The sequence below is a fragment of the Apium graveolens genome, chromosome 10, assembly GCF_009905375.1.
Source record: "Apium graveolens cultivar Ventura chromosome 10, ASM990537v1, whole genome shotgun sequence".
Taxonomy (NCBI): Eukaryota; Viridiplantae; Streptophyta; class Magnoliopsida; order Apiales; family Apiaceae; genus Apium; species Apium graveolens.
Genome location: NC_133656.1, coordinates 171505742 through 171532435, shown reverse-complemented (window position 1 = coordinate 171532435; position 26694 = coordinate 171505742). Strand labels below are relative to the sequence as shown.

Below are 26694 nucleotides of genomic sequence, written 5' to 3'. Positions count from 1 at the left end.
TCAAATACCAGAAAATACCAGACTATCACTGATGTAGAATTTTCAAATTGCAGACCTAGATTCCTTTGTTTGTAATCTTGAGATATGCATTGTATGTAATCCATGAAAATCAGTAAAATCTTATCTCTATTATTTGAAATCTTCTGAAAAGAAAACACAAATAAAATAAGCAATTAACCCACTATTAGGAGGATAATATTGTTGCAAAAATTAGTCAAAACTGGACAGCAAAAAACTATGGAAAGCACCTGAGGTTGGAAATTGCAATTTAAACACTACATAAACAATCATCAATGCTTAATGGATCATGTATAATTAGCACAGATAATTACAGCAATGATGATTAGTTTATGTAATGTTTAAAATACAATTGTCAACCTATCTGCGCTAATTGTACATGATCCACCAAGTATTTTAGTGGTTTATCCCAGCACCTTAAGATTTCGACAGAGTTGGTCATGTAAAATGCTGCCATATCAGTGTCAATGACTATTATCAAGTCTAAACCCTCTTAGACTCGGTATTTTCACAATTTAACTTGGACAATTCTATTGTTGTTCGTTAGAAAATCTGAGACGTAAACAAATATGCAATAATTCATGACACAGTTTGTCATGTCATAGGGGAAGTCTTTTTGCTCAGAGTTCCTAAATAACATGATACATATTAATGAGGAAAAAGTTTAACTCTAACTGGAGAATAAAAAACAATAAAATAGACATGGGAATCAACATTCAACCTCGATTTGTAGTATTATGTGGCCTAATTCTTGTTGTTACTTTCTTATGGAGGGTCTTCGGTACCTATGCCAGAAGCAAGAAGAACAACTCATCTCCCGCGGAACCTGCTGGGGCATGGACAATTCCTTCATCTTCTAGGAGCCAACAAGAGATTACATCATTTGTTCGAAGCCATGGCAGATAAAGTTGGACCAATCTTCTTGTTGCAACTAGGAGTTCTGAAAATGATATGGTAAGTAGCTCGGAAGTTGCAAGAGAATGCTTTACAGTGCAAGACAAAGCCTTCTCCAACCGTCCAAAATCTCTAGCCATATAGATCATGCTATGCCTGGATTCCTTCTTTATGGTCCACAAGGGCATGATTTACATAAGCTAGTGATGGTTGAGATTTTATCCAACCGTAGACTTCATAAGCTCGTGTTATGCATGTTCTGGAATCAGAAGTTAACCTCTTTAAGAGGGCTTTATGGGCTATGGATTAACAAACAAGACGAAAGCATGCCTATTGTAGAACTGAAAGAGAGATTCGAAGACCTAAATATAAATTTTGTAGTGAGGATGGTTACAGGGAAGCGTTACTATGGTACTGGTGTGTATAGCAATGAGGAGTCGAGATGATTCCAGAGAGCCTTGGATGATTTCATGCATCTGTTAGGGTTGTTTATGATTTCTGAGGCATTTCCTTTACTTGGTTGAATAGATTCATTGACAGGATACAATGGAAAAATGAAGAAAAAAGCAAAAGTGATAGATCAAATACTTGAGAGCTAGATGAAGGAGCATCGTCAGAAAAGGGAACTCTCGAGCATTGATGAACAGGAGCAATACTTTATGCATGTCATGCTGTCTGTAATGGAATCTGATCCATCTGCTCAGATAACTGATACCTCCATCAAGGGAGCTTGTCTGGTAAGTCTAAGATCCATCACACCTGAATGTAATATTTTTTTAAGCACTAAAACTCAACTTAAACTTGTAAATGTGATTTTTTTCATCTGTGCTCACACAACTAGCAACCAACTAAAATTGCATATTCCATGTAAAAATCTCACTTTGAGCAAGTTGATTCAACTTATTTACCAAGATATTGGGTTGTGCTTTTGATTGCTCCCTGCAGAGTCTTCTATTAGGTGGCTATGATGCAAAAATGGTCACGCTTACATGGGTAGTCACCTTGCTACTTAACAACCGCCATTTGCTAAGAAAAGTTCAAAATGAATTTGACAAGCATGTAGAAAGAGATCGACAAGTAAATGAAGCAGGTATGAAGAATCTATCTTACTTGCAAGCCTATCAAATAAACATCACGACTACATCCACCTCCACAAATTAATGCATTTCATGAAGCAACGAAAGATTGTTCAGTGGCAGACTTCCACATCTCAGCTAGAACAAACTTATTTGTAAACCTCTGGAAGTTGCACCATGATCCTAGAATTTGGTCAGACCCCATGGAGTTTCAACCTGAGAGATTTTTCAAGAAACATGTTGATGTGCACAAGAGAGTCTCTCGAACTTTCTTACGCATACCAGGAATTCTAAACAGGTGAAGACGGTCTAAAAACTATCTAACACACAAGAATACTAATCGATTAGTTTTTACTTTTTATCTACTTTAGGAAACAGTTCTTATCCACCAGGTCTTGCTTGAGTTTTACAAACATGAGTAAAGAAAATATCAACCCTAAACAATTAAGGCAAGCTCGGTATTTAGTAACATGCTCTTCTATCTAATTCTTAACTGTAACTAATCAAACAATTCATGAGAAACATATGTATCATAGCGACACCACAAAGAATCAACAATGGATCATTATTATAAAAGATTATAATACATTAAAAAATCAACATTTTGAATACAATTTTACGATACAAACATTATTTTCTAAAAGGATAAGGGCCTCGTCAAAACCCCAAAAGAACAAAAACCAATGAGGGAGGGGAGTGACCTACTTAATATATGACAGGAACGTTTTAAACGGTGGGAATTTGTTGTTGCTTTTGTGAGTCTCCAACACCATCAATCTTTGCCTCAAACATGGTTTTCCTTTTGTTTTTTTGTTGCACCTTGGCTGCCTCGTTATTGGTATTTGAAAATCAATGAGTTATATCTGCTTTTTTGCTTAACCTTTTTGTCACGCTGATAACGCTCATGCAACATATGCCGTGAAGCTTCCAGTTTTGAATCATAATCATCATTCTTCAGTTGATTTGTGAGATTACCAGAAGAAAATAGATTCATATGATATGTCTTTGTAATGTCCTTTCGCTGCATATGTCCGCAATCAGAACAATCTATGATCTTTCGTTTCTTTTTTTTTCTCGACAAGCTCTTCTATTTTTCCAAGAAAAGCTTTAACATCTACTTCATCTAAATTTAATACTTGTATAGCGGTACTCAACTTCTTTCCTTTTCCATAATTCCCACAACGACGAGTGCCCTTCACTCTAAACTCAGTATCCGCTTTCTGATAACTCGGGTATGCGGCCTGGTCCTTCCGACGCTGTGCCTGGACCCTTCTCGTGGCTGTGGTGTAACTGCCGTTGGATTTCTGCAAAATAACGTCGGAGGGAGGTTTGAGCCCCGCGACGCCTTAGGCGTGAGAGTAAGAACTCGCTTTGGGAAGATGAAGGTAGATAAGAATGCATGGTGACTGTGTGTGTATATTTGTGTGTAAGATAGCGTAACCCCTAAATACCTCCCCTTTGGGTATCTATAGTCCCAAGGATAGGGTTTAGGGGTTGCTACCTTTTGATAAGGCCCGTTCGTTGCTGGAGGCGGAGGACATCTGGCTGGATAGATTTCATACACGTGTCTAGGTAAGGACCACCTTAAAATGCACCAAAGGGGTACTAACGTGTGTCATGCTTGTCTAAATTGTTGGTTGTTGATAGCTGTCAATGTCACGCGTCTAGGTTCGTACCTCACGTGCTCCTCCTTGGTGGGCTTTGGGGTTGGCTCGTGTCTGGGTTGGGATGGACCTGACACATCTCCTGAGCGCAGCTCACCCCGTTTCTAGGAGGCCATCTCGCTCCAGGGCCTGGACTGAACCGGACTATGACTGTGAGCGTGGATCATCCTGGTAGCTTGTTCCTGGGCCGGGTGTGAACCCGACTATGAATGCGGGCTTGGCTCATCCTGGATTGAAAGGGGTCTCGGCTCCCCTAGAGCAAGGTAGGACACTAGCCGAGATGCTTATACCCTATCACTTTCCTCTTGTGATCCAACGCAACAACTTGCTTATTATGATCCCGCTTCCCCCGCTCCTCTAACAGCTGTTTTGATGGACAAGCATAATTGGCCTTGTTGTGCACCTCAACTTGGAGCACTGATCTTAAGGTCGGTAATTCTTTCCCTTTTCCATAAGAAGCATGAACATCATCCTTCCTATCATCTCTCCTAGAAATTTGACCAGAGTTAAAGCTTGCAGGAAATAAATCCAAGAGATCATGCGACAATGGTGCGGGAGGATTCGTCATACATGCAACAACCATCTTGTCAAGTTGTTCATCTTCTTTAAAATACTTTGTCACAATGTCTTCGTCATCATCTTCTTCTAGTTCGAGCAATATATTATCAAGCATAATGTCATCTGGTGTCAAACTCGTGTCGAAATTGAAGGCACGGTCTTCGAGAGGAGGACACGCAAGTCCATCCCATGACATCGAATCATCACAATGGTCATACATGTTCTCTGCTTCTACGAATAGGGGTGAATAACGGGTCAGAACCGGAACTGAAAGAACCAAGAACCGAAATAAAATTATTTCAAGAATTGAACCGGACCCGTTTAAATGCAGGAACCGAACCGGAACTAAACCGTAAATTTCGGTTTGGTTCCGAACCGAAAGAACCGAATTTACATTTTATTTCATATTTATTAATTTTGCATATTATTTTATATCCTAACTTTTTAAATTTTGACTAGTTTTGATTATTTATTAAGGCTAACTTAGTAAAAGAAAATTTTCATTAGTGGTGTATCATCTTGAATTCGATTACTTTCTAATATTTAAGAAGAAAAAATATTCAAAACTCCATATAAATTTAAAAAAGGAGTAATACAATAAAAATCATATTTTTCTTAAAATTTATTAAAATATTATAAATAAAAAACATAATACGGAATATATATATATACATATATTTATATATATTTGTATTTATTTATTTATATACGGTTCGATTCTTACAGTTCTAGTATGTTAAGAACCGAACCGAGGACCGAAATTTCTAGGAACACAAGAACCGAACCGGACCCGAATTAGTTAAGAACCAAACCAAAATCTTAATTTTTGATCGATTCAGTTCGGTTCTCGGTTCTGAACTGGGAAATATTCACTCCTATCTACGAATTTACAAAATAATGTGTGTGTTCTCTGTATTGTAGTACAAGTAGGTTTTTAAGCAACAGAGACCTTTATTTAATTGATATGTATAGAAAATACATCTTAAAGACACATTAAATGTCACATTAATTACACTTGGGCTTTTTGTCTAAAGTCCAGTATAGACCTGTCTGGTCCAAGCTCGTAGCAGACTCAAGACGGGCCATGTAGACAAGGCCCACCAGCAGAGGTCGTCAAGGTCCACGAACATAAGATTTTTACGGACTAGGCCCAATACGGCTGGAAGAGCAGAGACATATGTCCTAAATAGACTCAAAGTCCTATACAAAAGGTTCTGGAGTTCCTTCCCTTATAGGACTCGTAATTACCATCTAAGTTGGAGACTTGTCCACCAAGTCTCCCTACATAAGTCTAACCCTAGACTCACCTCTATATAAAGAGCTCTACCCCTCAACCTAGAACTACGTTTTTGGCTTGATTCTCTACCACACAGAGATACGTAGGCATCTTGCAAGGACAGATAGTCCCGAACGCAAGAGTAGCCATTAAAGCTCGAAGCTCACAAACCCCAGCATTAAATACTAACGTACTTTAGATTTTATTCCACAATATTTGGCGCCATATGTGGGAAGACTAAAACAACCATGGTGAATACACGGAGCAGAAATAATAGTGGAATAGACACTCATGTCCCATCGCGAACAGTCGCATCAGTGGTGGAAGTACCACCGCACTCAACCTATGCCTCCACCCAAGGAGGAACCCTGGTAGGGGCAACTGAGGCTCAGCCACAAGGGACGAATCCCCCCGGATCCTCAAGGGACGAATCCCCAATTTCAGCAGCTACATGCACCTGTGAACTCTCAACCGGTCGGGTATGAGTACTCGACCATCGTGACCACTAACCCCCTTACGGGATGCCTTTATACCCCGAAGATGGAGGAAGTGGACCTCTTATAGGAGTGAAACACAAGGGTGGATACCCCAATACATACGTGGCTTGGCTCCTATTCCGTAGGATCAAGAATTCTCTGGACCGTATAATGATAGAGACTCGGAATCATCAGATGGCGATGTTGTTTCGATAAGGAGGCGTGCTGGTAAAGAGCCGATGCCTAGTACTGACCAGCGCCCTAGGAGCACTCAAGGGACGAATCCCCAAGATGTCCAGGAGAGGATCAGGGCTCACGAAGCTGAGATCCAAATGTTGAAGCGTGACCTGGAGATGCACCTGACCCCAAGACCCCCATTTGCTCTGAGGCGGAGAGATCTTCCTCCAATCATAGACCTAGATGGTCCCATATAAGAAGAGTTGTTGCCCCAAGGGTTGATCCAAGTGATCTTATACCCCTATGAGATCCTGATGATCCAAACCCACCATTCACTAATGAGATAATGAATTCCAGCATCTCAAGAAAGTTCAAGATGCCCACCATCAAAGCATACAATGGTACTGGCGACCTTGCTAATCATCTCAGGACGTTCTCTAACGCCCTGTTGCTACAGCCCGTGAACGACACAATTAAGTGTCGGGCCTTTCCTCAAACCCTATCGGGTATGGCTCAAAGATTGTATAACCGTCTACCCCCGAATTTTGTTGGATCCTTTAAGGACTTGAGCCAAGCTTTTATCAAGTAGTTTATAAGTGGCATGTTATTCCCTAACAATACAACAAGAATTACAGAAGGGGGGTTGAATGTAATTCTAGCTTCTTTTCAAGATTTATAAAAATGTTCTAACTCAATATATATATATAAGTGTTTTAATTTGCAAAGTGCGGAATAAGGAATTAAGTAAATCAAACACAAAGTAATAAAAATACAAGTCTTTAAAACTTTCTGGTGGATTTGAATGTATCCACCGGATATATATATATATATATATATATATCGATTTGAGAACTCTGTGAAGCTCAAATTGGCTCACAACTGCTTTATAAGTGAACAAACAAACTACAGAGAAATTCTTAACAGTTACAGCTTTTTCCATCTCTCTTCTAAATGTGTTTGCTTAGTTTGATAGTAGTAGTTGTTGTTGTTGTTGTTCTACTTGCTACACTTGGTTTATATATAACCAAGTTTACATGATAATAAGACAAGATAATAAAACAAAACCTATCAAGTCTAACTCCATGCTGCTTCATTACTCTATTCCAGCATCTTTGAATATCTTCATAATAGCATGGAAATGGTAATGCTTCTTTGTTCTCAATTTCCTGCTAAACAGGTTGCCACATTCCTTTTGCAAACACCCAACGCATGTGACTGTGTTGTCACTGTCAACAGATATTTGAATTGATCATTCGTCGGGTACATGCTTGTTATCCGTCGGGTAGCTTGTTGATCATCCGTCGGGTAGCTATTTGACACTTGACTCCATTTCATTTGTGCAGAATTACAAGACATCTCATATATACAATTAATCAACCTATTCTGCATATCTACTAGTAGTCAACATGACTCATATGCTACTACAGAATCTACACAAAGTTGTTTGCAGAAATGTGCTACAAAACTTGTTATTACATAAGCTACTCACTCGATGGATATCAAATCATCATCCATCGGGACTATATTTGAGTCATCCGTTGGGACTATATTTGATCATCCGTCGAGTGCTACAAAATTCACTAAGTTAAATATACTAATGTGTTTTGTATGATTTATCATCAAGTTCACAACATATTTCTAATAATCTCCCCCAATTTATGTCTACTAGAATTGTAGCCATAAATTAAGAGAAACTTGATGATAACAAAATATTCTAAGAATACAAATTGGAAATAGTAGATAAAACTGATAAGTGCTGCAATATTTACTGAAAATTGAACAGTGCAAAATATACAAAGAATAGCTTATAATCATTATCAAGGTGCTCCTCTAGTTTGAGCAGATAAGTCTATTTCCTTGATTGTCTAGGTTTATTCCCAAGCCTCCTGTTATTTTCTTCTATCTGGTTTTGGAGTTGTCTGTGGAATTCAAGTTCATCAGCTTCTGAGAGATCTAGCATTCCTTGCATTTCCAATAGAGTCTCATTGCTAGAGATCTCAATTGGTCCTCCAGTCTGAAAAAACTTCTAACTCCCTTTTTATCCATGAATTTCATCAACCAATAAGGCCTCAAATGCACTCTCTTTCATGTGAAGGGAATATATAGAGTTTTTGGGAATGCATCTTTGGCTCTATTACTCCTCAGCTCCTCAATCTTCTTTAGAACTAATCTTCTAGCAGTCACATTGTATCCAAAGTTCTTCTTGAAAGATGAGTAGATCTTTATTAGCACAGATTGGCTTTCTAGAAGAATCCTGTGAAGTGGCCATATGATCTCTTTTCCTCCCTTGTATTTGAATACCAGTCTTTCAGGGAGATGTCTATGAGCATCAATTCCTATAACTTCTTCCAGTTCATCTAAGTAGAGGTTGATGTCAGAAAACTCTTTGATGTCACAGATGTACAACATGCCTCCTTTATTGACTATGGATTTAGATTTGACTAGGGCCTTGGATTTGAGAATCACTGGATTCACTTTCTTGCTAGCTCTTGTCTTTGTCTTCTTTGCCTTGAAGATAGAAAAGTTTAGCTCAGGGATGGGCAAACTATCCCAGTCCACTGGCTCATCCTTAGGAATTATGGGCTCACCATTTATATTCCTAGTTGGATCCACCACCTTGAATTATTCAAATACCACTGAGGGTTTTGATGCTTGAGTTGTAGTTGTGGACTTTTAGGAATATTGTCTTCCATTTCTTCATCATTAAAGTCCAATTTTCTCTTGGAATGGAGCTTGTATCTGAATCTTCTCTTCTGTTGTGGTTCTTCTTGAACTTTTTGATCCTTAGGTTCAGCAATTACAGTTCGTTGTTCATGAATTTTTGTTGTGATTTTTACAGCTTGAAGCTTGGCCAAGATAGCAGCTTGCTTCTTCTTTTGTTTAAGCTTTTTAGCATCCAGAGCAGCTTGCTTCTTTTCTTGCCTGATTCTTTCTTTCTCTTCCTTCTTAGCTTCCACAAATATGGGGTGTCCATCCACCACACAAATTTCCTTACCATTTCTATAAATCTTGGCTAATCTTTTTTTGAGTGCTGAATCAGCTGGATCTTTGTAGAAGGCAATTGACCTAGCCAATAGCTTCTTCTTATCTGGACTAGTTATCTCATACACAGTATCCATAGGATTCTTGTCTGAAAACTTTGAATAGTTTCTTTTAGGCTTCATGATGAAATCTGCTTTTGGAGATTTGATGCAAGATGTTTGGCCTTTTTCTAGATAATTCATACTCATTTCATTCACAAAAATGTTCTTGACTTTAGAGTGATGAATGACTGTTTTATCTGGCTTCTGAATTGGCCCAAACTTTTTTTGAATTTCTGCATCTATTTTTCTCCATTTTTCTTTCAACTCCTTCTCAGCTGCTGCTACACCAATCTTTAGCATTTTGTCATCTGTGTTTAGCTTTGCTGCTGCCAGATTTATGATGTCAATACTGTCCATGACTGGTGGCTTTGTGAAAGCAATTGTTGGCACAATCACTTTGTTGACTTGGATGTTTAGCACTTTCTGCTCCCCCTCACTCCTGACCCCTCTTGACTGAATAGGACAATAGCACTCTCTTTCTCCCCCTTTTTGTTATCAGCAAGTTGAGTAGAAGAAGAGGTTTGAGCTGCCACTAGCTTCTGAAGCAAGTCTGTTTGTTGTGCTTGATGTAGATGTATAGCTGTTAGAGAGGCTTCTATAGCAGTCATTCTTTTATCCCAGGAATCCACCTTGGTTGCAAGATCAGTGTTCTTCCTAAGCTGTCTTTTAATATCTAGCATTGTGGCTTCTGGAAGTTTGGCATCTAATCTTTCAGAAATATCCTTCTTTACTTGATTGATCTCTGTCTTGATAGAAGTGATATCCTGGTTGTGTTGGAGGCCTTGGATTTGATACAGTTGCAGATAATTTAGATGTGCCTGTAAGAGCTGTCTGGTGCCTGCATCTGTGGTAGATTGAATAGCATTATGTATTTCCTGGATTTGATGAATGAGAGTGACCTTGAAATGTTGAAGATCACAGTCCTCGGAGAATGCCCATGAAGGAAGGCAGATCTAGAGCTGGTGCCTGCTTCTCCCCATATGTACATGAGCTCCTCATTTTTACCATCATCTCCAAAGAAATCAGCAGATTCCCCAGTCCCATAGTCAACATCATCATCAGCTCTAGGTGGCATAGATGTGATGGCATCCTTAGCTCTTTGCATTGACTGGGTGGTGTGCACCAAATTCAGCATTTTTTCTGCATTTTCATTGCCCTGTCCAGCCAAAATTTGATATGCTAGAATAGGATGAGCAAATGCCTCAGCATCCAAAGAGATGGAACTTATAACAACTTGATTTTGCTGAGATAGTTTCTCTATGTCTGCATCATTGGCATTCATTGACTCACTAGCAATGATGTCTATCCTTATATCTCCTGTACCTGTATTTCTCTCAATTTCTCTCTCTTTTTGCATCAAGGGCTCCCCTTGGCTCCCCACCCTCACACCCTCACCTTCACCATCTAAGGTGGGACTCCTCTCACTCACTTTTTCCAGTCCTGAAGAAATGGACTGCATTTGTTCACTCTTTTTCTCCCCTTTTTCCTGGGAGCAAACTAGACTCTCACTCAATTCAATCCCTTTCCTAAGTCCTAAGAGTGATTGTATTACTACTAAGTCTTCTGCACTTGTGATAATTGAAGAAATTTTAAGTTGTGCAGAGACACCCGACGGATGAGGAATATCCATCGGGATAGTAGTTTGGCTATCCGACGGATGACTGCTGTTAGGCTTATCCGTCGGGATACAATCACTACTCGACGGATGATGAATATCCTTCGGGATGGAAGAAATAAATGAGTTTGAAGTGGAGACTATTGTAGACTCTGTGCTGGTTAATGATAATTTAGGCACAGAAGTTTCAACAGTCTCAGAAAGAAATGGCAAGTGAGCCAACAAATCATCTAAAAGATGATGCTCACTTGCTTGGATTTTTGGCTTCTCCAAGAGAGTTAAAGATGGAGAATTTGGAAGTGATGTATTTATCATGTCAACATCTAGTGAGTGTATGGGATAATTTGGTGTATCAGGTGCTTCAATTATGAGAGATTTTGGCTGTGACTCCATATTTATTGGAGCCACATCAATCTGACTTTGAGATGGTGCAGTGACTGGGTCTTTAGCACCAGTTTGCACTGTGTGTGTGCCATGTGCATCCCCAAGGGTTTTTGATCTTTTCTTTCTAGCATAAGTTTGTGGTGAGCTAGTGTCCCTACACCTTTTGGCATGTGCTCCTGGTTGGGAGCTTGTTTCAATTGTGACATCCTTTTGGGAGGATGAAACTAGTAATGAGCTTATTTCCTTATTAACAACCACAGTTTGTTGGGAAACTGTGGTATGGCTAGGTTTGGGTACACTCTTCTCTCCAGCCTTATCCTTAGGGTTTCTTTGATTTTCACCCTATCCCTCACCTTTCTCACCCACCTTCACACTCCCCTCTTTTTGTTTAGTAGATTTTGCAACTGGTTTCTTTTGAAAGAAACCAGAGGGGGCTTTCTTAGATTTGGATTTAGAAGTTTATGATTTAGTAGCTTGGGTAGGCATCTGTTTGGTCATTGACACAGATGCCATTGTTATATTTGAAGGCAAAGAAATGTGTGAGGTTGGAAGAGTAGAGACATTAGAAATTACCTCGCTTACCTGAGGTCCCTCCATTACTGAAAAATAGAAGAGGGGCACCTCTTTGTGGTGGTATGCTCTATTAAGATCTGCAATTATTCTTCTTTCTTGAACCCAACAATTCAGCTTTTTGGTTGGGTTCTCAATCACAATGTTCTCAATGAGATAGTTAGCAAGCATCATGAAAAATCTAGCATAATAGACACTTTTACCTCTCTTATTGAGTTCTCCTAACTTAAAGCCTAACTCAAATAGAACAATGTCACTGAAATTGAAATACTTATCAGTAACTAGCATGTAAAGCATAGATATGTTAATAGAATCAAAGTTACTAATTTTACCAGAAAATACTTTAGTTACCACATCACACAGAAATCTCCATTCCTTTCTAAGTCCTAACCTCCTAATTTCACTTAACTTAAAAGTGGAAAGTGCATTGCCCATGGACTTTAGCATATAAACTATGTCAGTGTCTGTGTGTGGAGCAGTAACAGTATTATTAGGAGTTCTAAAGCATGCTTTGACAATATCACTATTAATGTAAAACTGCTTACCTTTAAGAGTGAATGTGATGGTTTTATCAGTTGAGTTGTACACTGCAGTTGTCCATATCTCCTCTACAACCTCACAGTAGATGGTGGAAGGTTCTAGCATAGCATAGTTGAGTTTACAGCCTTTCACAAAATCCATCATTTTGTGGTAACTTCCAGAATGTTGAATTTCCTTATTCACTAGAGCTGTGAAGTTGTTCTTTTAATAGATGTACCTAGTTTGAGACATAATTTTGACGACTGGTGCCATTGTTAGAGATTGAAATTGCAGAGAGAGTGATTGCTTTTGAGGAAGAAAGAAGTTAGAGCAATTGAATATTGAGAATGATAAAAGAATAGAATGAAAATGAATGCAGCTTTTTTACTATCTAAGAAATAAACTGACAAAAATAATAAAGTAAAATAAAGTGATCAATAAAAATTGCCCAAAATAGCCATTTAAAAAATAAAACTGTAAAAATTCTGTCACTTATCCGTTGTGTCATGCTTACAAACTATAAGTATACTCGATGGATAATGTTCAGAGTTTTAACGACTAGGATTGAGGTAATTCGACGGATGAGGATAAATCAGTTATCCGTCGAGTTATAAAATATTCCAGAAACATAATTGATTTTTATTAAAAATTAATATTCCGACGGATGATCAAACTTGATGGATAATGAGCATCCGTCGGGATGTAAATTTTGACTTAGCCAAAATTTCATCTAAAGCAGAAAAATCAATTAAGTTTTTGGCTGCATAATAACTTGCAAAATATCTGAAATGATTCAAGAATAATTAAGCATACCTAACTTACTTACCAACCTTGAAAAGGTGGATTCATCACGTGGCTTGGTAAATATATCTACAAGCTGCTTTTCACTTGGAACAAAATGAAGTTCCACGTTACCATTCATCATATTATCCCTTATGAAGTGGTACTTGATATCTATGTGCTTTGTTCTTGAATGCTGCACTGGATTTTCAGTGATGGCAATTGCACTTGTGTTATCACAAAAAATGGGAATTCTTTCCACTTGTAGACCATAGTCCAATAATTGGTTTTTCATCCATAAAATATGTGCACAGCAACTACCAGCAGTAATATATTCAGCTTCAGCTGTAGAAGTGGAAACTGGATTTTGCTTTTTACTGAACCAAGACACAAGCTTGTTCCCTAAAAATTGACAGGTTCTTGTTGTACTTTTTTTGTCTATTCTACAACCTGCATAATCTGCATCTGAATAACCAGTTAGATCAAAACCAGAATCTCTAGGGTACCAAATGCCAAGTTTTGGTGTTCCTTTGAGATATCTGAAAATTCTCTTAATAGCTACTAAGTGAGATTCTCTAGGATCAGCTTGAAATCTAGCACAAAGACAAATAGCAAACATTATATATGGCCTACTAGCTGTTAAGTACAGAAGTGAGCCAACCATTCCCCTATAGCGTGAAATATCCACAGACTTTTCAGTAGTGTTTAATTCAAGCTTAGTTGCAGTGGTCATGTGAGTTTTTGCAGATGTGCAATCCATTAGATCAAACTTCTTCAAAAGATCATGAATGTATTTAGTTTGACTAATGAATATTCCATCACTAACTTGCTTAACTTGCAAACCAAGAAAGTAAGTTAGTTCTCCCATCATGCTCATTTCATACTTACTTTGCATCAATTTGGCAAACTTTTTGCAAAGTTTTTCATCTGTAGAGCCAAAAATAATATCATCTACATAAATTTGAACAAGTATACTAGAGCCATTAACATTTCTAAAGTATAAAGTTTTATCAACAGTACCTCTTGTGAAGTGGTTTTCCAAAAGAAACTTTGATAAAGTGTCATACCAGGCTTTAGGTGCTTGCTTCAGTCCATAAAGTGCTTTCAAAAGATAGTAGACATGATTTGGGAAATTTGGATCTTCAAAATCAGGAGGCTGACTAACATAGACTTCCTCCTCCAAATCTTCATTCAGAAAAGCACTTTTGACATCCATTTGATAGACCTTGAAATTGGCATGAGCTGTATAGGCTAAGAAAATTCTGATGGCTTCAAGTCTTGCAACAGGAGCAAAAGTTTCATTAATATCTATTCCTTCTTGTTGACAATAGCCCTTAGCAACCAATCTAGCTTTGTTCCTGACTACTATGCCATTTTCATCCATCTTGTTTCTGAATACCCATTTGGTGTCAATTGGATTCTTTCCTTTGGGATTGGGTACCAGCTTCCATACCTTATTCCTTTCAAATTGGTTTAGCTCCTCCTACATGCTAAAATCCAATCAGGATCCAACAAAGCTTCTTCTACCTTCTTTGGTTCTTCCTTAGATAGGAAGCTGCTATATAGACATTCTTCTTGATTTGCTCTCCTTGTTTAAACTCTAGAAGATGCATCACCAATGATGAGCTCAAAAGGGTGATCTTTAGTCCATTTTCTTTGTTGAGGTAGATTAGTTCTAGATGAGGAGGCCTCATTGTTGTCTTGATGTGTGACTGAGTTTTGATTATTGGAAACTCCCCCTGAGTTTGTGAATCTTTGATTTGAGAAAGGGGAGCTTTCTGTAAGTGATCTATTCTGACTTCCAGCTTCTCTTAAAGACCCGACGGATGGTGCACTTTGTGTTCCGACGGATGAAGCTGATTGTCTCCCGACGGATAAGGCAGATTGTCTCTCGACGGATGAAGCATTTTGCAACTCGACAGATATTGAATTTTATGCTTCATTAGTTGTAGATTTTTCTGCATTATCCTTATTCACTGTTTCTTGATCACTTTCATCATCACTGTCATCACTAACCATCTCCACATTATCAAACTTGAGGCTTTCATGAGAATCTTCATCTTGCAGTCCTTCAATCTTTTTATCATCAAACATAACATGTATTGATTCCATAACAATTTTGGTTCTAAGATTGTAGACTCTATATGCTTTTCCCACAGCATATCCAACAAAAATTCCTTCATCTACTTTAGCATCAAACTTCCCATGTTGATCAGTTTGATTCCTCAAGATAAAACATTTCAGCCAAAGACATGAAGAAAATTCAGAGTTGGTTTCTTGTTCTTGAACAATTGGTAGGGTGTCACACACTTTGCTTGATTAATCAAATAAATAATCTGAGTGTAGCAGGCAGTATTCACAACTTCAGCCCAAAAATATGTTGGTAACTTTGCTTCTTCAAGCATTGTTCTTGTAGCTTCAATAAGAGATCTGTTCTTTCTTTCCACTACTCCATTTTGTTGTGGAGTTCTTGCTGCAGAAAACTCATGCATTATCCCATTATCTTCACAAAATGATCTCATCACAGAATTCTTGAACTCAGTTCCATTGTCACTCCTGATTCTCCTTACTTTTAAATCAGGATAATTGTTGACTTGCCTTATGTGATTGATGATGATTTCACTAGCCTCATCTTTAGACTTTAGGAAATATGTCCAAGAGAACTTTTAGAAATCATCTACAATTACTAGGCAAAATCTTTTCCTTGAAATGGACAACACATTGACTGGTCCAAACAAATCCATGTGTAGCAATTGCAAAGGTTCTTCAATTATTGAATCAAGCTTCTTTTTGAATGATGCTTTAATCTGCTTTCCCTTTTGACAGGTATCACACAATCCATCCTTATAAAACTCCACTTGAGGAATGCCTCTAACCAGCTCTTTCTTGACGAGCTCATTCATGGTCTTGAAGTTTAGATGGGACAGCTTCTTGTGCCATAACCAACTTTCATCTTGACTTGCTTTACTGAGAAGACAAGTGACAGATTCTGCATTAGATGAGTTGAAGTCAGCTAGATACACGTTTCTTTTTCTCACTCCAATGAGAACCACTTTGTTGCTTCTTTTGTTTGTCACAACACAGGCTTCTGAATTGAAGGTTACTGAATTGCCCTTATCACAAAGTTGGCTGATACTCAACAAGTTGTACTTGAGACCACCCATTAAGGCAACTTCCTCAATGATAACATTATCTTTTAAAATCAAGCCATATCCCACAGTATAACCCTTGCTGTCATCTCCAAAAGTAATACTATGGCCAACTCTCTCCTTGAACTCTGTGAGCAGGGTAGAATCTTCAGTCATGTGTCTTGAACAACCATTATCCAGGTGCCAAAGATTCTTTCTGTTTCCCTGCACACATCAAAACCAGATCAAGTTGATTTTGGTACCCAAGTTTCCTTGGGTCCTGTCTTGTTAGCTTTCTTCTTTGGTTTCTTAGGTTTGATCTCATTTGACTTGGGAATTTCTGATTCATCCTTAGTCACTTGAGTTGGACCTTTGAAACCAGTCATTAAAAGACTTTTCATGCACATTTTGATTAGCAGGAAAAAGCATGCTCTTTGTAAATATATTATTCCAGTAAGGCATGCTAAATGGCATTTGTGGCATACTAAATACAGCATAATAAGGATTAGGTGCAAATGGCATATTAACAAATTGTGCATTCATATTCTGAGCAGTCATAGTATTTATAGGCATAGAAGGCATGGCATTCATGTTGGGAAAAAAAGAGGGTACAGATATAGGAGTAGGCATGGCAAGTTTGCAGTTAACAGATAAATGATTAACTCTACCACACTTAACACATATTTTTCTAGGAGCATATTTATCAGGTGTGTAGTTGTTATGTTTGTTAATCCCTACTTTCCCATTTCTATTGTTTTTCTTTTTAGTTTCTGTTTTAACCTCAATCTTTTCTAGTCTGTCATTCAATTGCTTGATGGATAGATGACCAATCACTTTCTTTTCCTTCTTCACTTGACTTGATTCTCCTGAAACAACGGTTTTTAGAAACTGGTCCATATTTTTCATTCAACTTGGCAAGCTTGGCTTTGCTCACAGGTTTGCTCACAGCCGACGGATGTGGCTCTTTGTCACTCGACGGATAATCCTTTTAATTATCCGACGGATGATACTCATCATCCGTCGAGTCCACATCTGTTAGCAATCCTTCAACCAAATTGGATTCCAACTTCTCCTTACTCTTTTTCCAGGCTGCATCATAAAAGGACTCAATACCTTGAACTTTAGTGATTTGAGCATGGACATCTCTGGATGATTTCCATGCTTTAATCACTTCCTGTTCTCGTTCAAGCTGCTTCTTTAAAATCTTTTCTTTCTTCAAGGACTCAGTTAATTCATCCTTAGCAATCTTACACTCAATTCTCAATGTTTCAAATTCAATAAACTGAGACTCTAGCACATTATTCCTCTCACTTAAAAACATATTGTTTTCTTTAATTTTAGCATTTTCCTTAGTGAGGGACTTAAGTGTAACACGCAAGTGATATAATTCTGTAGACATGTCATTGATTGCATCATTACACTCAACTTTAGATAAATGTGCTAGGTAAGTGGTGATTACCCGATTACTTGAAGAACTTGTTTCTGTTTCATCATACTTGGCCATCAGGGCTAGATTGACATAGCTTACATCCTCATCTTCATCCAATCCATCAGCTGCCCAGTCATTTTCCTGTGTAATGAAAGCCCTTTCCTTTTGCTTGAGCAACTCAAAATATTTCTATTTGTAATCAATAGGCTCAAACTTCTTTTTGCTGGAATATGACTTTCTACACTCACTGGCAAAATGCCCTGCCAAGCCACATTTGAAACATTTGAATTTGGATTTATCCACCATGTTTCTACTTGGCTTGGCTGCTCCAAAGTTCTTTTTGAACTTGAGCTTGGCCAATCTTCTAGAAAGGAATGCTAAATGCTCATCAATATCATCCATGTCATATTGGCTCAAATGATCTTCATTTTCAGCTACCAGCCCTTTTCCCTTGTTCTCACAGACCTTTGAAGTAGACTCAACAGCTTCTACCTTCATCTCTTTCTTTTTCTCTAACTCAGCAACCAGTGCTATGGACCCTCCTTTCTTCCTTCCTTTCTCCATCCTCTCATCTTGCTCTATTTCAAGCTCATAAGTCTTCAGGATGCCATACATTCTCTCCAAGGTAAACTCCTTGTAATCCTGATAATTTCTCAATGTGACAGTCATTGGTTTCCACTCCTTTGGAAGAGATCTAAGGAACTTGATGTTAGAATCTTTTATCTGATAGACTCTTCCATACAACTTCAGAGCATTTAGTAGTTTTTGAAACCTACTAAAGATATCAGTGAGAGACTCACTATCTTTACAATGGAAGTGCTCATATTGCTGAATTAGTAGCTGCACCTTATTCTCCCTTACTTGCTCAGTACCATCACAAATAATCTGGATAGTGTCCCAAACCTCCTTGGTTGTTTTGCAGTTAATGATGTTATCAAACATATCACTATCAACTCCATTGAATAATATATTCATGGCCTTCTTTTCCGACCATTCATGCCTAGGCTTGGGAACAGATGGTTCATTTCCAGTTGTAGCTCTCATTGGTACATGAGGTCCTCTCTCTATGCAATCCACGTAGGCCTCATCTTGAGAAAGAAGATATAGATGCATTTTCACCTTCTAGTGGTAATAATTGTCTTTATCCAGAAAAGGAATTTTAACTCCAACATCCTTCTTGTTCATCTTGCTATTTTTTGTGATCTTTACACTCTTTGTACTTCAAGAGCTTGCTCTGATACCAATTGTTATTCCCTAACAATACAACAAGAATTACTGAAGGGGGTTGAATGTAATTCTGGATTCTTTTCGAGATTTATAAAAATGTTCTAACTCAATATATATATATATAAGTGTTTTGATTTGCAAAGTGCGGAATAAGGAATTAAGTAAATCAAACATAAAGTAATAAAAACACAAGTCTTTAAAACTTTATGGTGGATTTGAATGTATCCACCAGATATATATATATATATATATATATATATATATATATATATATATATATATCGATTTGAGAACTCTGTGAAGCTCAAATTGGCTCACAGCTGCTTTACAAGTGAACAAACAAACTACAGAGAAATTATTAACAGTTACAGCTTTTTCTATTTCTCTTCTAAATGTCTTTGCTTAGTTTGATAGTAGTTGTTGTTGCTGTTCTACTTGCTACAATTGGTATATATATATCACCAAGTTTACATGGTAATAAGACAAGATAATAAAACAAAATCTATCAAGTCTAACTCCATGCTGCTTCATTACTCTATTCCAGCATCTTTGAATATCTTCATAATAGCATGGAAATGGTAATGCTTCTTTGTTCTCAATTTCTTGCTAAATAGGTTGCCACATTCCTTTTGCAAACACCCAACGCATGTGACCGTGTTGTCACTGTCAATAGATATTTGAATTGATCATTCGTCGGGTACATTCTTGTTATCCGTTGGGTAGCTTGTTGATCATCCGTCGGGTAGCTTTGTTGAACATCCGTCGGGTAGCTATTTGACACTTGACTCCATTTCATTTATGCAGAATTACATGAAATCTCATATATACAATTAATCAACCTATTCTGCATATCTACTAGTAGTCAACATGACTCATATGCTACTATAGAATCTACACAAAGTTGTTTGCAGAAATGTGCTACAAAAATTATTATTACATAAGCTACTCACTCGATGGATATCAAATCATCATTCGTCGGGATTATATTTGAGTCATCCGTCGGGACTATATTTGATCATCCATCGAGTACTACAAATTCACTAAGTTAAATATACTAATGTGTTTTGTATGATTTATCATCAAGTTCACAACATATTCCTAACATGGCAGAGTACACGAGAAGAGTTCGGCCTCTCTCATGGGCATAATCCAAGGAGAAAAGGAGTCCCTGGGAGAATATCTGAATCAATTTACAAAGGAGGATTTAAAGGTCCCTGATATTGATGATAAGGTGGCTATGATAGCCCTACAGCAAGGGAATAGAGATGAGTTCTTTAAAATGTCCCTAGCTAAGCGCCCTCCCGAGAGCATGTTGCAGCTCCAGGATAGGGCCGAAAAGTATATCAAGGTGGAGGAAAGTATGAAGAAGACAACTGTGAATAATGAACCCTCTGGAAACAAGAAGCGGAAGACGGATTAAGAGTATGATGCCGAGGACAAGTATCCTCGAATTGACAAAATCTCTGACTCATCCTCTTTTAAAAAGAATCAGCAAGCAATGTTCACTAAATATGCAAGGTTAAACGCTCCAAGGAGCCAAATCCATATGGAAATTGAGAAGGACAAAGAGTTCAAATGGTCGAAGCCACTAAGGGGAGACCCGAGAAAAGAGACAAGAGTCGATACTGCAGGTTCCACAAAGATGTTGGTCATGATACTGACGATTGTAGGCAACTTAAGGATAAGATTAAATATTTTATTCAAAGGGGAAAATTCAGAAGTTTCACCAAGGGTGAAGAGGCTGGAGGCTAAAAAAGAGATAATGACTGAAGAGATGACGATCAAGGGGTAACAACAGAGATCGCAACCCACAGCCCCGAGGGCCAGTAATCAATATGATCTCAGGAGGTCCTACAGCAGCTGGTACTACAAGGAACTCTCAAAAAGCTTATGAGAGAGAGGTGATGGGCATAGTTGGAGAGTCATCTAAGCGTTCTAAGTCAGAAATGACGCTTGAGCTTGGTGACCCAGACCTTGAAGGTTTGAAATTTCCGCAGGACGATCCTCTGGTTATCACACCGGTGATCGGAAGTTGTCCTGTTATGAGGGTCCTAGTGGATAATAGAGCTTCCGTGGATATTCTTTTCCATACACATTCATAAGAATGGGCTACAATGATTCTCAACTAACTCCATCCGACACATCCATCTACGGATTTAACCATGTGGAATGCAAAATCGAAGGAGCAATACAACTTCCCGTGACTATCGGGGAAGAGCCCGGAATGGCCACACAGATGTTGAACTTTCAAGTTGTTAAGGAAGCCTCTACTTACAATGCTATCATGGGTAGAACATGGATTCATGCGTTTAAATCTGTGCCCTCAACCTACCACATGGTACTGAAGTTCCCAACTAGGAACGGTGTTGGAGAAGCGAAAGGAGATCAGAAAATGGCCCGCAGTTGCTATGTTGCAGCACTTAGGCCCGATGGAACCGGGGGTCGGGTCCTCCCATAGAAGACATGGATGTCTGAGAGAATGACGAAATGTGAGGGAAGCCAGCACAGGACTTGGTACCAATTCCCCTAGACTCCTTAGACCCGGAGAAGGTCACATTTATTGGAGCATCTCTAGACAAGCCCTTGAAAGGCCAATTGACAACTTTTCTACAAAAGAATAGTGATGTGTTTGCTTGGACAACAACTTATATGCTTGGCATATTTCTTACCCATCAACGAGAAGACTTCATTGGATAGGTTGGTTCATATGTATGTGCGCGAAATTGTGTTACAACACGGCGTACCGGTATCGATAGTTTTAGATCGAGATCCACGATTCAATTTCAGATTTTAGAGACAGTTTCAGGAAAGTTTGGGCACAAAGCTAAATATGAGCACCACATATCATCCTCAGACAGACGGTCAAAGTGAGCGAACCATATAAAAAATTAAAGACATATTACGCAGCTGTACAATTGATTTCGCAGGAAGTTGGGATGATCACTTACCACTCATAGAGTTCTCATACAACAACAGTTCCCACTCCAGCATCATAGTGCCTCCATATGAAGCTTTATACGGAAGAAAATGTAGATCTCCAACAAATTGGGATGAGGTAGGAGAAGGAAAAGTTCTCGGCCCTGAATTAGTTCAGCAAATGAAGGAACCAGTAGCCTTAATTCAGAAGAGACTAATTATTGCTCAAGACAGACAAAGGAAGTATGCAGATCCTTCCCGAAAGAATGTGAGTTTCGAAGTAGGTGAAGCTGTATTGCTGAAAGTGTCACCATGGAAGGGTTTGACTCGATTTGGGAAAAGGGGAAATTGGCACCGCGTTATATTGGTTCTTTTGAAATCTTAAATCAAGTAGGAAATCTAGCCTACGAGTTAGCTCTACCGGCTCAATATCAGCATGTTCATAATGTATTCCACGTGTCTTTACTTAAAAAGTATAATCCGGATGTCAATCATGTGATAGAGTATGAGCCGTTAGAAATTCAGAAAGATTTGTTGTATGTGGAACAACCTATCAAAATACTCGACTGGCAAGAGAAGATTCTTAGAAATAAGTCAGTAAAGATAGTGAAAGTGCTTTGAAGAAATCCCAAAGTCGAAGAATTGACATGGGAGCTAGAGTATGAGATGCGTTTCCGGTATCCTCATCTGTTCTCTTAGATTCTGAGGACAAAATCCTTTAAGGGGGAGAGGATGTTATAACCGGTATTTCATGTATTAGTTAATTGAATATTCTATAATTATGATTTAGTTGTTTAAAAAATTGTGGATATGTGTTTGTGTTATTGGTTTGATGCATAATAATTGAGCTAAGTTATTTAAGAATTTTGAAAGAAAGAAATGTATTATTTTCTCTTAAATGTGATTTATAGAGTGTATTCCTTATTTTGAGAAAAATCGTTTTAAAAATATTTTCATCAATAAATTTCAAAAATGATTTTATAAATTTCTAAAAATTCTAAGCTATTTTATGACACCACTCTTGTAATTTTTGAAATTATATTTTTGTTTATAAAATTTATTCTTTATAATTAATTTGATTAATAATTAAAAAATTACCTAGATACCCATGCATGCATTTTACTCCCAATACAAAGACAAGGGTATCATTGGTATTTCCAACCCCACTAACCACTCTTCCACTAGCCAAATTACTCAATTAACCTTGCATGCAAATCTTGCCTTTAAGTGGGAGAGGGGTAAATTTATAAAAACAAAGTCCATTTACTCTTGCATATGCATGAATGTAAAAAGGAGATGATTAAACTCACCTGAACACTCAAACACTCCACCACACTCCACTCCACTCATTTTCCTTTCTCTCTTCTCCCTCCTTCTTCTCCCTCTCGGCCGAACACCCCCACCCCCCCATTCTCTTCCATTTTTCATCAATTTCTCACCCTCTTCTAGTGTAATTTCACTTCCCATGATTAGTTTTCCCAAAGATTCTTATGCTTAAAAGTTAATGATTTATGGTTGCATGTTTTTTTGGTTAAACTCAAAGAGAAAAACCTTGATTCTTGTGAATCCAAGGCTTCTCCATGAAATATATTACTTATGTGCTAGTATTATGTATTTTTGTAAAAGAAACTTGATAAAACTCCTTGCATGTTAGTGATCATTCATTTTATGGCCATTTCTAGTCTTGCATGTTAGTTTTAAGATGAGATTTTGATGGAAAACCATGATACTTTTGCTACTATATTCGAAAACATGCATGCATGATTAAACTCTTGAAATTCGAATTTGTTTGTGCATAATAAGAGTTGTTGCCATGTTATTTTGCTAAAATTAGTTAAAGTAAGATAGTATACATGATTACTAGTATTGGGTAAGTGTTTAAAGTTGAATTTGTAAGAAATGATCTTTCATGTTTAGCCGAAATCGTGATAAATTGTTAACTTGAATTACTTGTAGTAAATTGTTTGCATGGAGATGCATTAGGTAATGTATGGTCTCCCCACTTGTTGAGGAATTAGTTGAGGGTATTAGTGCAGTAGGGTTGTTTGGGTTAAGGTTGATTTCTTGGTTTTAAAGTGGGAGTTAAGGTGGAAGGATTAGAGTTGGACACTTGATTTTTCCAGATTTGCACACTAGTTGTAGGTGAGTTTTGAATGGGAATTTCTTAGGCCTTGGTAGGCCCGAGATGCAGAGAGTTGGGACTTGGGTTATACTTGAGTCCAAAAGCCTTAGATTAAATAAAACCTACCATTTAGTGAGGTGCACACACGAAAACACTAAATCTTCCGAAATAGGGGACAATTTAGGTTTGGTGTAGTTTGGAGGTCATAAAGTGGTGTTATAGGTAGGCCCTCATTAGGCCTCGGTTAGTACTGATACTAGGGAGTATATGGGAGGTTTACAAGCCATAGTTTGGGAGTTTAGAGTGAAAACCAAGGGTATAAAGTGAGAGAAAAACTAGCAGTTTGAGTGTCGCTGGATCAGGGGAGAGTCAACTTTGGGAGTAGGCCCAGGGAGGCCTAGGGTAGGACTTGGTGTCATTCCAAGTGCACAAGTTAGGTTTAGGTTCTGAGATTCCAGTGTAGTAAGTTGAGTAGCAAACTTTGAGTGGAAGAAGGTTCAATGACACTAGAAACCATTCGATGTCACATAGGTGTCGCACTTAGGAGCACTTTGACTTTGCACTTAGTTTTTGAGTCTTTAGAGATAAGGCCTGAGTTGACCATTGATTTTTTATGGTAGTTAGAGGTCAGTAGGAGGTTAGCCAGGGTTTTGGTCAAGTTAAATGGGGTTTGGCTTGATAGGGCACTTCGAGTTTGGAGAGATAGTGGGTTGCACTAGACTAGTCGAGCACTTCAAGTCATTATGTTGGTGGGGTGAGATCATTCAATACCTCATTAGTGCACTATGTTTAAATAATATATTATGTGATTAAATGTGTTATGTGCTCCTAAATGACTACTTTGGACATGATTCTATTATGTGTGTAATAAGAGTCGAACGTGTAAGTAGGCCTAAGTGCCACTACGATTTGATTTTTTTAACTAGGATGGAGATTTTGTGAGAATGTATCTTGATGAGGTCTAATTTTTTTGTAGGCTTGGTAGAAGATAGTAAGCTTGCCGTCAAAGTCGAGTAGTGCTCCCGGTTGCTTCCACGATCAAGACGAGAGTTAGTCTAGCCTTCTTAAGGTAAGTGTCCTTTGACCCTCTCGAGATATATATTGGGAATTATTCTGAACTATTAAGTTGTGTTGCAAGTGTTCCGAACCACTCCTTTGATTTATGATAGCATGCTCGTACAATGTTCATTAATATTTCTGTCACCATGATACATCGTTACAAATACTCTGATTTTAGATTGAGATATTGCAAATGCTATGCCATGCTTACGATTATTGGACTTGCTTTAAGTCTATGTATGTGCTTATAAAATCATACCCTTATCACTATTTTGTTCCAATTCGACCTAGTACCTACCTTTGAATTAAACCGAATGTCTTGGCCATTTCAAGACATCCTTATAAACTATAATACTTCATTTTCCTTGATTGTGTAATCTCTCTTGATCAACCCCTATCCCTTTTCACTCTCACACCTCCAACTTACCAGCTCTTTACATAAATCCTTATAATCATACCCAATCTTTGTCACTAGATATATGCCATATATAACCCTCAAAATTTGAGATCTCTATCTTTTTTAATAATGTTATGATTCTTTTTCAATACTTTCTTCCCTGGTTGTCAAACCATTGTTGTCCATTTTTGAAAACCCAGCTAGTGAGAAGTCAAAGCATTCTGATAAGAGTTTCATAACTCGAATCCTTGACTGATGATTTAAACCCCTTTGTTTAGATCTTTGTAAAGTTCTCCTTGACATCAGTTTTATAAAAGATAATTGCTCTTTAAATAAAAGAATGTTTTCTTGAGATTGGTGAATTGGACTAAGACGCAAGTCCATTTCACACTTATTATATTAGGCTTAAAAGATGCCTAGGGATCCCATTAAATTATTTAGAACCCAGCGAGGTTCGGGATTACTTCGCGACTGATCCCGGCTGTAATCTATAGCGTCATAAAATGATTTTGAGCAATGATTTGGTTACAAATGTTTTGACTTGAATAATGATGCCATACACCTCAATTTCCAGTTATAAATTGCAATAATGTTAATTTATGTTTTATGATATACCTTGCTGAGCATTTGTTGTCTCACTTCTTGCTTTTCATTCATGATATTTCAGCTAGCAAGTACGGCAGACTGCTCGTAAGTCTACCGGTGGAGATGTTGAGGCTTATGTGAGAGCTCAGGTAGTATAGTTAGCGTTGGTGTGAGGACCAGTAGCTTTATATAAGTTGTAATAGTTGTAGTGTTGGACTGTTTAACCACTGAACCTTTGCGATCTTGGATTATGTTGTTAACAGCCGTTTGTAATAACTTCATATTTGTTAGTTATATTCTTTTAAATTATTTTGGGGCTGTGACAGAGAGGCTGCTAAGGCCATCCTCGACGAGCTTGGTTTATGTTTCGAACTCTCAATAAGGGGTTCCCTCGTCATCATCAATAAGTATATCTCGGGCTAGAAGTTCAGCATCTGAAAGATTAAGAATGTAATGAGAACTATCAACTGGGCTGCTGAAGTCACGTCTGAAGTATGCCCCCAATCTCCACCCTTCCATTCTACGACCACAAACTTCTTGTTCCATTTATGGTTTGAGTCATGAAGAGAGCTGGTGTTCACCATATGAGGAAATTGAGCTCTATGTTGTATCATGACTCAACCAGGTCTGTTCAGAGGAGAAGCGTTCATCATGAAAATGCTTTGAAACATCGCTACACTCAAGGGGATGCCCAAATCATGACATCTCACTATGAACAGAATGATGAAAGCCCACCCGTTG

The 26694-nt window shown here is 38.0% G+C and overlaps 1 protein-coding gene and 1 pseudogene across 1 annotated transcript; both read left to right on the top strand.

Moving 5' to 3' along the window:
- The first annotated feature begins 655 nt into the window (after positions 1–655).
- LOC141688905 (cytochrome P450 CYP82H23-like) lies at positions 656–2039 on the top strand (annotated as a pseudogene).
- An 18939-nt stretch (positions 2040–20978) lies between these two features.
- LOC141691303 (uncharacterized) lies at positions 20979–21332 on the top strand. The gene has a single exon (XM_074496036.1). The coding sequence runs from the start codon at positions 20979–20981 to the stop codon at positions 21330–21332; it is 354 nt and encodes a 117-aa protein (XP_074352137.1).
- The last annotated feature ends 5362 nt before the right edge of the window (positions 21333–26694 follow it).

Coding starts and splice junctions, on each gene's coding strand:
- LOC141691303 (XM_074496036.1), top strand. CDS start 20,979: ATGGGCTACAATGATTCTCAACTAACTCCATCCGACACATCCATCTAC.